At 42.9% G+C, this 13,598-nt stretch overlaps 1 protein-coding gene across 5 annotated transcripts in view; it reads left to right on the forward strand.

Annotated features, from left to right (window-relative positions):
• The window catches only part of LOC135235769 (cGMP-dependent 3',5'-cyclic phosphodiesterase), a 168,389-nt gene that overhangs the window by 147,830 nt on the left and 6,961 nt on the right, over window positions 1–13,598 (forward strand). For all 5 annotated transcript variants that reach the window (XM_064301586.1, XM_064301588.1, XM_064301587.1 and 2 more), the window contains 12 exons: window positions 957–1,087; window positions 3,673–3,784; window positions 5,001–5,040; window positions 5,158–5,221; window positions 5,573–5,654; window positions 6,045–6,219; window positions 7,808–7,920; window positions 8,156–8,233; window positions 8,533–8,655; window positions 8,764–8,834; window positions 9,474–9,596; window positions 12,718–12,805. In XM_064301586.1, the coding sequence (XP_064157656.1) occupies window positions 957–1,087; window positions 3,673–3,784; window positions 5,001–5,040; window positions 5,158–5,221; window positions 5,573–5,654; window positions 6,045–6,219; window positions 7,808–7,920; window positions 8,156–8,233; window positions 8,533–8,655; window positions 8,764–8,834; window positions 9,474–9,596; window positions 12,718–12,805 (1,200 nt within the window). The remainder of the gene's footprint in view (window positions 1–956; window positions 1,088–3,672; window positions 3,785–5,000; window positions 5,041–5,157; window positions 5,222–5,572; window positions 5,655–6,044; window positions 6,220–7,807; window positions 7,921–8,155; window positions 8,234–8,532; window positions 8,656–8,763; window positions 8,835–9,473; window positions 9,597–12,717; window positions 12,806–13,598) is intronic.

Here is a 13,598-nt window from a genome sequence, read left to right on the forward strand (position 1 = left end):
GCCTGACATTCTACCCAGATGTGCTGGGCCGTTCCCCCTAATTGGTCATTAATAGAGCACGTCAACTGTTTTCACCCACAGCTGCTGTTGAGCAGACGGAAGCCCAGTCATTATCCACATTAGTGAAGCCCATTAGAGAGAGAGAGAGCGTCTCGCCCTCTATTGTCTTTAGTTGAGGTAAACATTGCACAGGAGAAAAGGCCTCTTTTTGTATGAAATTGGAGGTCCGCAAGAACCGAATGGCCCAGTCATACTGACAGTGTGTAATTGGGCTGTGCCCTTTTTCAGAAGGATGGTTTTCCTCTCCTAGGCAACTGCCTGAACCATAACAAACCTGCTGCAGGGGAGCGGGAACTAAGTAAGATTTTACAGGTGTGGAGGAATGGGGGGGAAGTGCAACTGACGTGTTCTGACCAAGAAATGCGATGAGCTCCATAATGTTTGGGAGAAGCACATATTTTTTTCTTGATTTGGCTCTGTATGCAATCAAAATCCTAAAATCAAAACAAGATATTAAAAGCTCTCTTATATGCAGACTATTAAACTATTGTACCATAGCAATTGAACTCACCTGACTAATCAGAAGCACATGTGATGCCATTTGTACCAAGTATTACTGAGCCAAAACAACAACAAAAAAAATGTCTTTGTCCCAAACATTATGGCACTCACTGTAGATGTGTCCCGTCCATCTGTTGAGTGACCAGTGAACATGTGCAATCACACTGCTGCAGTACTGAGAGCCAGACGCTCACTGTCTCAGGAGCTGAACAGAACGACCAGAGAATACATCTCTATTTCCTTTGCTGAGGAGTACTGTCTCTGTGTGTGACATGTTTTACTTCAGTACATTTTATTATTTACTGTATGTGTCTGTCTTTACAATTCTCCACAAAATAAAACAGAAAATAAAAATGAATTCAACTCGCTCTCCTTCTCTATTTTGCATGCAACAGGAAGAACACCGACAGCTGAACAGCATGCTGGGATTTGAGGCTCACTCCATGCTGTGTGTGCCTGTTGTTAGTCAGGCCACCTCTCAGGTGGTGGCCTTAGCTTGCAGCTTCAACAAGAAGGGGGGTCAGAGGTGAGTTAGCAGCATCCTACTGACTGGGCTGCGCAGTCGAATGTGTAGCCAGGATTTACAATGTCCTCACATGCAACACGCGTACATGCACACATTTTAGGCATTTAATAATCAAACCTGAGTTAAGAATGCCTGAAAATGTCAGGCAGTACTAAGCCTGAGACAGATCAGAAAGTACCACAGAGGGGAAAAATGTAAGTGATGGGTGACTTTATCCAGGCCAGTGTTCCACTACGTGCTCTTGCTCTTTCAAAGACTGTCAGCACCACTCTCTTCTCCATCTCCTTTTATCCATTCAATTTTAGTGTCTGCATCTGCCTCAGCATAAAAGCTATTTGTTTCAAACAGGGTGAAACCAGTGTACTGGCTGTGACTGCCCTAAATGTGCCCCTTAAGTCATAATTCACTGGAGTGGTGGAATTTCAGTTGTTTTTGCCATATCACTGTGTCAAAGCCCAAACAAAAAGGCCTTAAAACATCATGAATCCCAAGTTTAATGTGTCTGCTGTCCATGATGCCTTGTTTGTTATTCTCCATGCGTTCCCTGGGCTTAGCCAGTTATCAGGGCTGTGGGTGCGCTTGGCAGCGCTCAGCTCCTTGTTTGGGTGGTTGGGCTGAAAGGTGGGCTTCAGACCCCAGAAGAAAATCACCTGGGAGCCCAACCAGAGGACCCCTGTCTGAATGAGACCATCTGCTTTTGTCTGCCCCGAGCACACCGTCAAAGTGTGTACAGGCGTGTGTGGCCCATTTCTTCGAATGTCAGGCTCTCGTCACCACCTGTCTGCCAGAAGCTAAGCTTCACCCTGAATCCTCCATGATTTAAGAGCTCAGAGAAGGGAAGGAGATTTGGACAACATTTGGATGGAGAGCACTGCTGTGCAGGCAGTTTTTTTTTAGCCCACCGAGGCATTTCCCAATCAAAAGGAGAAATCCTTTGTTCTGCGCCCCTGTGTCTGGATTGTTTTCGTATACATCGGCTGGAGTGCTTATCGTCTCCACAGCACCTGTGCTCTGGGGATGTGGGGTGCGTGTGACAGAGCAGCCTGGGTGGGTGTAGAGGCAGGCACGGGGGGTGCAGTGGGGGGTCTTTCTCCATGTACGCACAAGCAGATTGACAGTAGCCTACAGGGCTATGACTTTGATGGCTATAGATTGCTGTGTTTCCAGGTCTCACACATTAAAATGGAGCTCCAACTTTTTTAATTACTGTATCTCCATAAAGCCAGCCTGGTAACAGGTAGGGAGACAGACCCTCAGTAATTTCCCTGAAATCTGCAGTCTGAGTATCCTTGAGACGGGCTTTTCAGCATGTTGAAAACAGATAACTGATTAAACACTCTGAACTCGTCTAATTTCCAGGTTGACTTTCTGTTGTCATTGTGACTTGAGGATATCTGAACATTTCAGCCCTTCTTTTTACAAAGCCATAAGCCATGTGTTTTTACTTGTGTGTTTAACTAAGTAAACTGGTAAAGCCACACATAATCTCCCTGTCAGTTTGTCATTACAGAGGCACAATTTGACTGTTGGATAAGGTGTATTTTTGAAATGAGAATATTTCACCGGATGTGGTTTTTTAGTGACAGCTCTTGGATGCATGATCTTGTTGACGCTGTTCAGTGAATGATCTGGCATTTTCAATCTTAACGTTGTTCTGGCTCCATTAAAAATATCTGGATTTCTGTCAGTCCCCAGACTTCAAGTGATAAGGAAGGAATGCTGTATGATGCTGTAAGTTTTCCTGAAAATGAACCCCAAGTTCATATGTCACAAGTTAACTTTTGGTTTAACAGAGTAGTGAGACAGGCTGGCAAGGGAGAACAGAGCTAATAAAATGAACAAGCACAATGTTATTGAATCAGTTCTCCTCCTCCAGACAGGCACCTCTAGGGTTCACTGTATTAACAAGTAGACTGGGAGTAAACATTTGCACAAGGCCCTGAGGGAGAGCTGCCAGGCAGTCTCTCTGAAGATATTAATTCTCACTCTCGTTGCTCTTCCTCGCACTGAAGCGTGATAGTCCTGTCTCATGCAGGGGTGTGTCCTACATCTCTCCTTCGACCCTCCCCGCCGACGACACCCCTCCCCCCATACTCCCCAGGGCAAGGATACAGTCCCATACTGTAACATGAGATGGCCCCCTTGCCAGAGATCAGACTTGCTCAATGGATCAGAGACTAAATACAGTCCTCATGTAAGAGGACATCTGTAAGAAATATGAATATAACTGGTGAGAACCTCACCTCTTGGAAAACCATTGGTCTCAAGTGTGAATGAAAAATGAGAATGCTTCCCACCCCAACGCCTCTTCTCCTTTGCCAATCTGAGCGCAACATGTTGTAAGCCAGCATTTGGGGAAAACCGTCTCGCGGCTCCTGGAGCTGGTGGGTTTCTCCTGCCCTAGTCAAGGCCGCACAGAGGCACAGTGTTGCATGCCTGCAGCATGCTGACGCACTTACCTCCCGGTTGTGACGCCAAAGGGGGAACACAGGCGCGAGAGGGGAGAGGCCATTCTCTCTGTTTTTCTTGAGCGTGAGAGAGAAGTTGTGTTTCATTTTTCTCTCCCCCTCTCTTTACCCCGGCAGGTACACCGAGGCAGACGAACACAGGATCCAGCACTGCTTCTGCTACACCTCCACCGTTCTGACCAGCACACTGGCGTTCCAGAAGGAGCAAAAGCTCAAGTTTGAGTGCCAGGTAAGGAGGTCCCGTCTGGCTGCTACTCATCGCCTAATTGGCCCACCAGTCGCAGAAAGCTCCAGATGGTTGTATGTGAGGTCTCTGACGAGGATGCGTGGACCCTCACGTAACGTCTACAGCCAAAATGAGCCAAGACAACAAAATGAGAAGGGGGCATAACACAGACCATCAACAGACTCAGAGAAGCAGAAGGGTTCATCTGAAAACTCAGCAGCAGCTTCCAATGAAATTCTCTGAGACTGAGACAGAGGTAGAGAGAGAGACAGAGCCCAGTGCTCTCCAGTATGCGCCGCTGGTGTCATCAGTAACCAGACTCAGGCACGCCAGCATGCGGCTTCATGCAAACTTTCTTCAAAGCCAATGGAAGAGGAGTATTCTTAGACCTAATTGGCTGCTGTGGATTTTCACTCAGGCCCTGCTTCCTCGCTGCCTGGCTGACACCATGCTGAACACTGGCACTCAAATTTTAGTGGAACTGAGTCATGGAATCACTGAGGGGCAGGGATACAGTGGGAGAGCAAGGCAAAGAGAGAGAGGGGGGTGGAGAGAGAGAAACAATTTGCACTCAACCAGGAGTACATGCTCAAGTAGTTTTCCTTCTGAATACACATTATCTTCAATTATCTTCAATTATTTGCACAGTGACAGGGCATATTTGTCTGGCTATAGAAACAAATAGCCAGTGTATACCAAGGCAAGGTCAAGAGTGGAGACAGGAGAAGGGGCTGGGTAGAGGGTTTCAAGAGTACTGACAGACCTCACCTCCTCAGAGATCCTAAGTGCCTCTTTGCTAACACTTGAGAGAATTCGTTTTTGGCTTTGTTGTCGAGATACACAGTTTTGTACATTTCTCTGAGCTCAGTTGTTATTCAAATGCTTTCCCATATTTTTATAGCAGACAAGGAGATTTAGAACCATGTAAAGCATACCGTGCAGTCAAATGTGAGGAAGGCAGTAATGACAGCAGTAAGCTGAGGTTGCCCTTGTTCCTGGGGTACTTTTTCAGTTTGCGTTTTTGAGAGTGGCCCTGGTGTCTGTGGCAGGTTGTGTTGCCAGGGTGAGTCCAGCAGGTGGCCATGCCAGCGCACAATGTCTGCCTGACAGGTGGGGAGCATTGGGAGGTGGGGGGGAGAGGGGTTACTGGGATTCTTCCCCCTCTTGTCCTCCACACTTAGCATGCAAATGTCACTCATGTTTGTATGTGTTTGTTTAGGCACTGCTGCAGGTTGCCAAAAACCTCTTCACACACTTAGGTATGTCAATGATTGTTTTTTTTCCCTTCCTTCCCTCTATACATCTCTTTCTGTCTTTCACGATAAAATGCAGACCATCAGTTGTAAAGTTTTTAAAAAAAATCTTTGTTTCCCTAGATGATGTCTCAGTGTTGCTGCAGGAAATCATCATTGAAGCCAGAAACCTCAGCAATGCTGAGATGTGAGTGTCTGTCCATTGAGCTTCGAACAAGTACTACATTATTAAACACTGCACAACGTACAATCTTCTTCATAATGGCTATTTTATATCATAACACACCTTGGCTCTGCTGAGTGTTTACCAATAATCACAAGTGTCCAAATTGACCTCCACCTCTTCACTGTTTCTGCACTCTAATGACTTTATATTAGTCCAACAGTACATTGAACACCGTCAGTATTCAATGTTATTAATGCAGATGAGAATGAGAAAAGGGAAAGGTAGATAAACAGTCTGCAAATGGTGAGAAAATGATAACTGTTTACCATATCTCTCTTCCTCCTTTGGCCCCTCCCCTTTACATACTCACAGTTGTTCAGTGTTCCTGCTGGACAGGGTGAGCCATGAACTGGTTGCCAAGGTGTTCGATGGTGGAGTGGTGAATGATGACGAGGTATGTCCCTCAAAAACTCCACACACCACCATATCATCTAACTCCTTGCAGCCCCACATTTACCCACCCACCTTGTGAACCCCAAAAGGATGCCTTCCACTCTGAAAGTGTGAGAGACTTACAACTCAAACACCTTTCTCAGTCCAGTAAATGTGACAAAAACAATCTTCTTTCACTATCTGGCAGCTCATCGTTCTTGTTATTGACACTCGTTCTGTCTTTCGCGGCTGTTCAAAGAAAATAAGAAAAAAAGAGAGTATTTTTAGCAGGATATGTCTGTTTCCTTAGTTACTGAGGCATGCTGTAGAATCATGGGGGACAAACTGCGACAGCATCTCTCACTAGTATTTGAGCTCTTCTGATCCTGTGTTTTCTTTCCTTCCTTGACAGAAAGAGTTCCGGATCCCAGCAGATCAGGGGATTGCGGGTCACGTGGCCACCACAGGGAAGATCCTAAACATCAAGGACGCCTACTCGCACCCGCTCTTCTACCGGGGCGTGGACGACAGCACAGGCTTCCGCACCCGGAACATTCTCTGCTTCCCCATAAAGGATGAGAATAATGGTAAGATTCCTCCTCGTCTGCCTTCCTGTGTCACAGTCTCTCTCGTTCAGGATGACCAGAGAGTTTTGTTCAGTTTCTCTGAGGAGCAGTCAGACAGCCGCCATTTGTGTTTCCTATATCCCCATCTTTTTCTTTCCTTTTTTTTTGGAATGCCTTAATGGCAAACATAAGCCTGCACTCTCTCGGCAACATCCTCCATCGCTGCTGGAAAATGTAAACTAGCATGAATATGCTCTGAAACATGTTGCTTCACTCTGCAGTCCACCAGCTGACATGCACAGCCATTAGTCCAGAGTACTGTATTTCTTGCACAGGTAGATCACAGGCAGACTACAGGCTGTCAACTGCCCAGTTTACTAAAGAAAAAACCAGTGAGGGGGGGTATACCCCACCAAGTGAAACGCTCCCTCTGCAATCTGTAGCCATTTGCGCACTACTGCTGGGCCACAGCTACCATTAGTCAAGACTTGGTTCCTAACCATGGGGTGTATTGCTGCTTTCCTTTTACGCCAAACAGACACCAACCACTGATATCCCAAGGTCAGTGGAACCCTCACACTGTATGATTCGGTCGACTGAAAAACATCAGTATGTACACCAAGGATTTTTGGTGTGCAATTATATGCACTTTGTATTCACACTGCGGGGTTCCTTCCCATTTCTCTACTATAGTAAGTTTGGGATACAAAATAAGACATGATGAATGTTTATTGTGCATTATTTTGTACAAAAGACAATAAACACTGATTTGAAAACTCAATTAGCTGACAGACAGTTAAATTCAGTTCCCTTCAAATGTATTTGTTTAGCACTTTTCACGAAGGACCAGTGTCTCAAAGCTCTTTACAGACATTTCATCCCCTGGCCCCCAAGCACAAGCCAAGGGTGATAATAGGGCAGGGACAATATGGTATGTCAATCTGGTGAAATGAATGTGAGGCAGGACTATTTAGTCATTAGACTTGGATTTATATTAGGTGTTGATGAATATCCAGTGCGTAAAAGTCAAAGCTAAAGCTCGTAGAGGAAATTTTGTTGGGATGTCATAGAAAGGTTATGAGAACTCGGCTCTAATTAATCTCATAGACCCTCGCATGCTGCATGATCTAAGACAAGCTGGGACACTGTAACATTACTAAAATCATGAAAATTGGTTGGGGTGTCTGGGGTGGTGACAATATTATGACAACGTCCGTCTGGTTTTTGCTGGGTGAGCCATCCAATGGCCCTGTGACGGTACCAATTTCAATTCCGGCTACCTCATTACCTTATGGGAGCTCAGGACGCCAGCTGGATTGAAGGAGACATTCCGCGGACGCAGTCTGTCATTAATTCCAGTTACTCCGGGCGCTGCAGTGCACATTTAGAGACATGCGCCCTTGAAACAGCAGCACGTCGGGCTTCTGTCAGAACAGTTTGCCCTGGTAAGAGCATACAAATGAATGCTTTCGCCTCGCTGTCACGTTGATGAATGCAGTTGGTCTCTGCTCTGTACGAACAGTGCCTCTCAATGACAAGCTCTCTCGATGTCCAGTGATCTCATGAACATCTGTCCTCTCTCTCTCTCTCTCTCATGCTCTTTCTCTAGAGGTCATTGGAGTGGCTGAACTGGTCAATAAGACCAATGGACCATGGTTCAACAGATTTGATGAGGACTTGGCCACTGCCTTCTCCATATATTGTGGTATTAGTATTGCTCATGTAAGTGTGTATGTTACAGTTATTTGAGTGATACGAGAGATATTAACGTATTTGAATTTACTGCATTTTGTTTTTAAGGCATTGATTCAAACTCCAATCCCCAAGCCAATTTGCAAAATATTTTGATGTCAGTTTTTGCCTTTATGTTTTACTAAATGTTCTATTAAATATTGAACCATTTATTGGGCTTGAATGATCATGATGCCATGTAGTAAAATAAACTTTTGTTTTACAGTCTCTTTTGTACAAGAAAGTCCATGAGGCCCAGTTCAGGAGCCACCTTGCCAATGAGATGATGATGTACCACATGAAGGTGAAATTTTTTTTTAACTTCATCTTAAAAACCACAATATTCTTGACCTGGCACCTTTCCTGGCATGTGCAGGAGCAGAATACAAATTATGCTTTGCTTGATTCATCATGTAATATCAATGTTTTTATGAATGTGACTAAAAAACCTGACCAGTAGTGTGCAACATTAAGTTATCAATGTCTGTTATCAAATTTACATTTTATTTGTTATATTCAGTTTAGTCCTGGTTTAAACCATATCTGCCAAATAGCCTGTATCCGCAGGCTGTGAAATAATAATGATTCTGTGGACTATGGCAGGTGTCGGAGGAGGAAGTGGTCAAACTGCTGGTTGGTGGGATTGAGCCAGTTGATGAGATCCACCCTGACTTTGCCGAATTCACCTACACACCCCGATCCCTGCCAGACGACAGCACACCCATGGTGAGACCATACACCATGTGACTGCCTTTATAGAATGTGTATGGGCGTGCGTGCATGCATGTGCACGTGTGTATGTCTTTCTCACTTCTTCTTCTTTTTGAATTCTAGGGTATTCTTAGCATGTTTGAGGATATGGGCTTCATCAATACTTACAAGATTGACCTGCACACACTGGCTCGGTAAGAGTTAGCATTGACATCAAGCTCTTTGTTTTTCTTCCATTTCCCTTCCCCACTATGTAATGCTCTGACTAGGTATTAAACCCCCATAAATCAAATTGTGTTTGTGCTTAAATTTGTGTCGTGACTTCAATCAGGTCAAATATTCATCAAGTATTAATGATTTGTCAATTACTTCTGGCAATACATGGTGTCTATCAATAATTAATCCTGCATAATTAACAAGCAATGTTGCTCCCATGCACAAATATGTCATTTTTAATGAAACAGTGATGCATTACACCATTAATAAAGAATGTACTTTCATTTCTAAAACATTTTTTTTCTTGTGGTGTTAATAACCCTGAAAATACTGTAAAATACTGCAGTTAGTACCAGTGATGATGCCATTGCTAATTATTTTAATTATGTGTGATTATGTGAATGCATGAGCGATGGTGTATAATTGATTATTTGAGTGTAGTTGCTGATAACTGAATTACTGGGCATCAATGCGAGTATGGTTGGTCATGATGGTCATATAATTGGTAATGATATGATTGGATCGGCGGTGATTTTAGCGTGGTGGATGGTGAGGGTGTATTGTGATTGCAATGCTGATGATATGATTCAGTTGGTCATATATTTGTATACCTGTAGGTTTTGTCTGATGGTGAAGAAGGGCTACAGAGATCCTCCATACCACAACTGGATGCATGCTTTCTCCGTGTCCCACTTCTGCTATCTACTCTACAAGAACCTGGAGCTCTCCAACTACCTCGAGTAAGTACAGTACTCTTGTTCTTTTCTAAATACTGTGTCTTGAGGGAGAATGCCACTGTTTCTTTTATTTCACTTGGAGTAAGGTCACAACTCTTGTGCCTATTTATACCTAGTCTAGTGCCTGTGGTTTCTGTCCTGATTATGATACCTTTCAGGCCTTTCAGTATAGATGGAAAGTAAGGATCAGAAAGTAAAAGTCCACCCCAGTATTATTCATTTTGTTCCAATCACCTCTAATTGCTAATTAGCACAATGTTTCAGCCAAGTGGCAGAATTAATTAGGGAAATCAGCAGGCTGAGTTCATGGGAGGAGGAAACACATGACAAGACCTTTACTTTCTGACCCCTGGACTTTCCACCTCTACCTTTCAGATATTTCTAAGCCTGGGAACATTCTCTGCAGTTCAAGACTTGAGATGAGATGACATGAAAGTCCAAGGGTCAGAAAGTAAATGTCCTGCCATTTGTGTCTTCCACCCATGATTTTGCTAGCTGATTTCACAAATTAGTTCCTCCTCCTGGCTGAAGAATTGAGCTAATTAGCAAGTCCAGATGATTGCAAAAAAATACTGAGAAGGACTTTTACTTTCTGAACCTGGATTTTCCACCTCTGCTTGAGATGCAATGTGGCCAAACCTGGCCAAATAGACATTGGCTTTCACTTAAATTTGTTTTGTTTTTCACTTTGTGGAAACAGGTTTTCACACACACACACACACACACACACACACACACACACACACACACACGCACACACACGCACACACTCACACACGTGCACGCCCACATGCACACACATACACACACACACACACCAAACCACATAAATGAAACATTAGCCGTAAAAAGCAGGGAAACGTAAAATCAAAAGTTGTTGTTTTAAGCTCAAACTAGTATTCTTGTATTCACCTCATCATATGCTCTTGATTTCCACAGCAATAAGCTCATTGACAAAACCATAATTGAAAAATAATTGTGACATTGCTGTCAGCATGTATAGAATTTATTATAATTTGAGTACAGAAGCTGTGATCATCAGGCAAAAGTAACAGTGTAGTCATTTCGTCTAACAAAATAAACAGTTGTTTTCAAGCTATCCTCCATGTACACAAGTACAAATAATACAGAGGCGTAAAAAATTAAATCGACAAGCACATCTCTGTTGTGCTGCATTAGCTGCCGGTATGTTGGGGCTGAGTGAGGTAGGTAGTTGACCCCGGCTGCAAGGGATACCGGAATTAAATTAAAATGCAACTGATCGCTTAAGAATGGGTGAGTACAGTATAAATACGCAGCAAGGCCTGTAGTGCTTCTCAGAATCTATAATAACAGGAAAGGGTAAGAATTTAGCCACAGTTTCACGAACTGCTGCCTGTCTGAGTCACTGGTCTTGCTCATGGTAAGTTCACCTGTCTATGGAGCTGTTAATTGCTGGGACATGGAACAGAGAGTAAGTAAACACCACAGTAATTTTTCCGTGGAGATCACATTAATAAAATGACCTAATGTTCTGCTTTTATTGCATGGAAGGAATCTACCCATCTGTCTTTCCAAGTAATATGAGAATGTGTGAAAGCTCTTTCTCTTCCATTTACACTGAGATCTTCACTCTCCACCCTCCTGTCTAACAACTCCAAACATTAAGTTGGAAAAATCTCAGAGATACTGCATCAAACAGGAACTCCAAACCTCATTGAAACTTAATGTTTACACCTTGTTTGACTGCACACCTGTGGTTCTTTTGATTGCAAATGCATCAGATGGGTAAGCAACCAACCAAGGAGAAGGGACTCCTGTGTAGAACCAATGAGGCCCATGAGAATGGAATATTCCCTATTTTTTGCAGTTAATTAGATGCAGTAAGAATTTATCACACCATGTGTCGGACCCCTGCGGTTTAAAAACTTAAGAACAGTTCAAAAGAATTTTCTAACCAGCCAGTTGGTTATCAAGAAAGACCAATGATTTTTGGTCACATGTTTTATTTCAATAAGTACATCAGGGAAAATGTTGGACTCATAAGCACCTCTTTTAATCTACTTCAACACTGGTTTCTTCTGAATGCTCCATGCTAACGATTTCAACGGACCATTAAAGATAATTCAAGAAACCACTAAAATGGTTGGTGTCTATGGTAATGGTTCAAAACTAAATGGTCAGTCCTTTTTTGCTGCTGATATTGACCATCCTCTACATCTGTGCTGTGAAATGATGAGTTTTAGGAAAATCTTTGTGGCAACTGCCATTGATTGTTTCATTTATTTTCATATTTTAATCATGAAACTTTCATGCTGTGCTGTTATTCTCAGACTGAACAGTTATTCTGCTGTTCTAAATTGTATTCTACTGCCATTACCTCTAATGAGCTGTGAAAGAATTGTGTCAAAAATAAAAATATATCTTTAGTCTGGAAGCACTGCCGATCCTTTAGATCTGAGCACAAGGAATTCTCTCCTTTCTTATCATCTGACAGTGCAGGGAATCCCCAGTGCACTGCTGCTATGGAACTTCACTCAGAGCTGTGCATTCAGCTAGGTTCTGACCCACATTGCTCGTTTCACAAGAGCCAAACTTACAAATTATGCTTTATTTCTACACTTGTGGAGTGGGTTTTGAAAGCAGAGAAATGTGATCACATACAAGACAATGTGAATTTTCTTATCTAGCCAAGAAAGTCTTATTGTGATTAAAATTTTATCTGGCCAGACAGTGGCTGGAATTTACAATGTGAATCTGAGACATTACACAATATTTAAATGCAGGTTTTATCACCTTATTAAAACATAAAAACTAATTGGACAATCACTTGACTAGAAGATGGTCAACAGCATCTTGCATTTAGCAAAGGTGGGAAAATATTCCAGTTTTAGTAGAGGATTTTATGTATTCTAAGAGCATGGAGAAAGTTGGCTGAAAGCTGTACTTCACATCTTTGTTCTAGAACTGCTGAGACTTTGCACTGACAACCATATTTGATTGGGCCTGGTTGTTTTCAGACATACTGTACCACATACAAGGATTAGTACACTCTCACTAAAGTTAAGCATTGAACAGGCTTGATTTCTTAACATCACCAGTATTATTTACCATGTTTTGGTAACCCTTATCTTTCTTCTTCCAGGGATATTGAGATCTTTGCCCTCTTTGTGTCCTGTATGTGCCATGACCTGGATCACAGAGGGACCAACAACTCATTCCAAGTGGCATCAGTAAGGACCCCCTCTCACTCTAAGTCAATCTTTAAACAGCCCCGTATCACTAGGCAGACTACATAGGGCATATTTTCTGTGCAAGTGGTTAAGCTTTGGAGTTTTGGCAATTGAACATTTCAGCCCTGTTTACCCAAACAAGAATTCCCCCATGTAGTCACAGGCTTGATTCCCTGCCATGGCACTTTCTGTCCTGTGATCCCATACCCATCTGTAACCCTCTCTGTTGCCCCTGTGTCTGAGTAAAGTAAAACAAAAATGTATGGAGGGTATTCTGTCGACTGTCCTTTTTCATAAAAGAGATACTGCATTTAGCGGTGAGGCTAAAGAGAAATCCTTTATAGTTTGTACACCCGATCAGACAATAATTGAACCTCCTAAACACAGACGTATGGGAAACAAAAGAGACACTGTCTCATATTTTATTGTCTCTGGTATAGCCAGAGATCCTCTTACAACTCTTACAACAGAATTATTTGCTTATAGTCCAACTTGATTAGATAAAGAATTATAGCACACAGAGGAAGAATTACACTAGTCTCTACTGCTTTATCCCAGGTATTTGAACCCCAGTTCATCCAGATGCTCATGGTATTATGTAGTAGCCCTATTTTTATATTGACTACAGATACTGTGTTCTGGTTTTCAGTTCCAGTGAATTGACCCCATTTGACTCAGAGCTGGTCAGTGTAACAGTAATTTTTATTAGGATCTCCCTGAAAACATGCTGTCAACCTAGCCAACAATATTGTCTTTATAAAGGAGTTATGTTCTGTTCCTTCCTATCCCTTTT

This window comes from Anguilla rostrata, chromosome 12 (assembly GCF_018555375.3).
Source record: "Anguilla rostrata isolate EN2019 chromosome 12, ASM1855537v3, whole genome shotgun sequence".
NCBI lineage: Eukaryota > Metazoa > Chordata > Actinopteri > Anguilliformes > Anguillidae > Anguilla > Anguilla rostrata.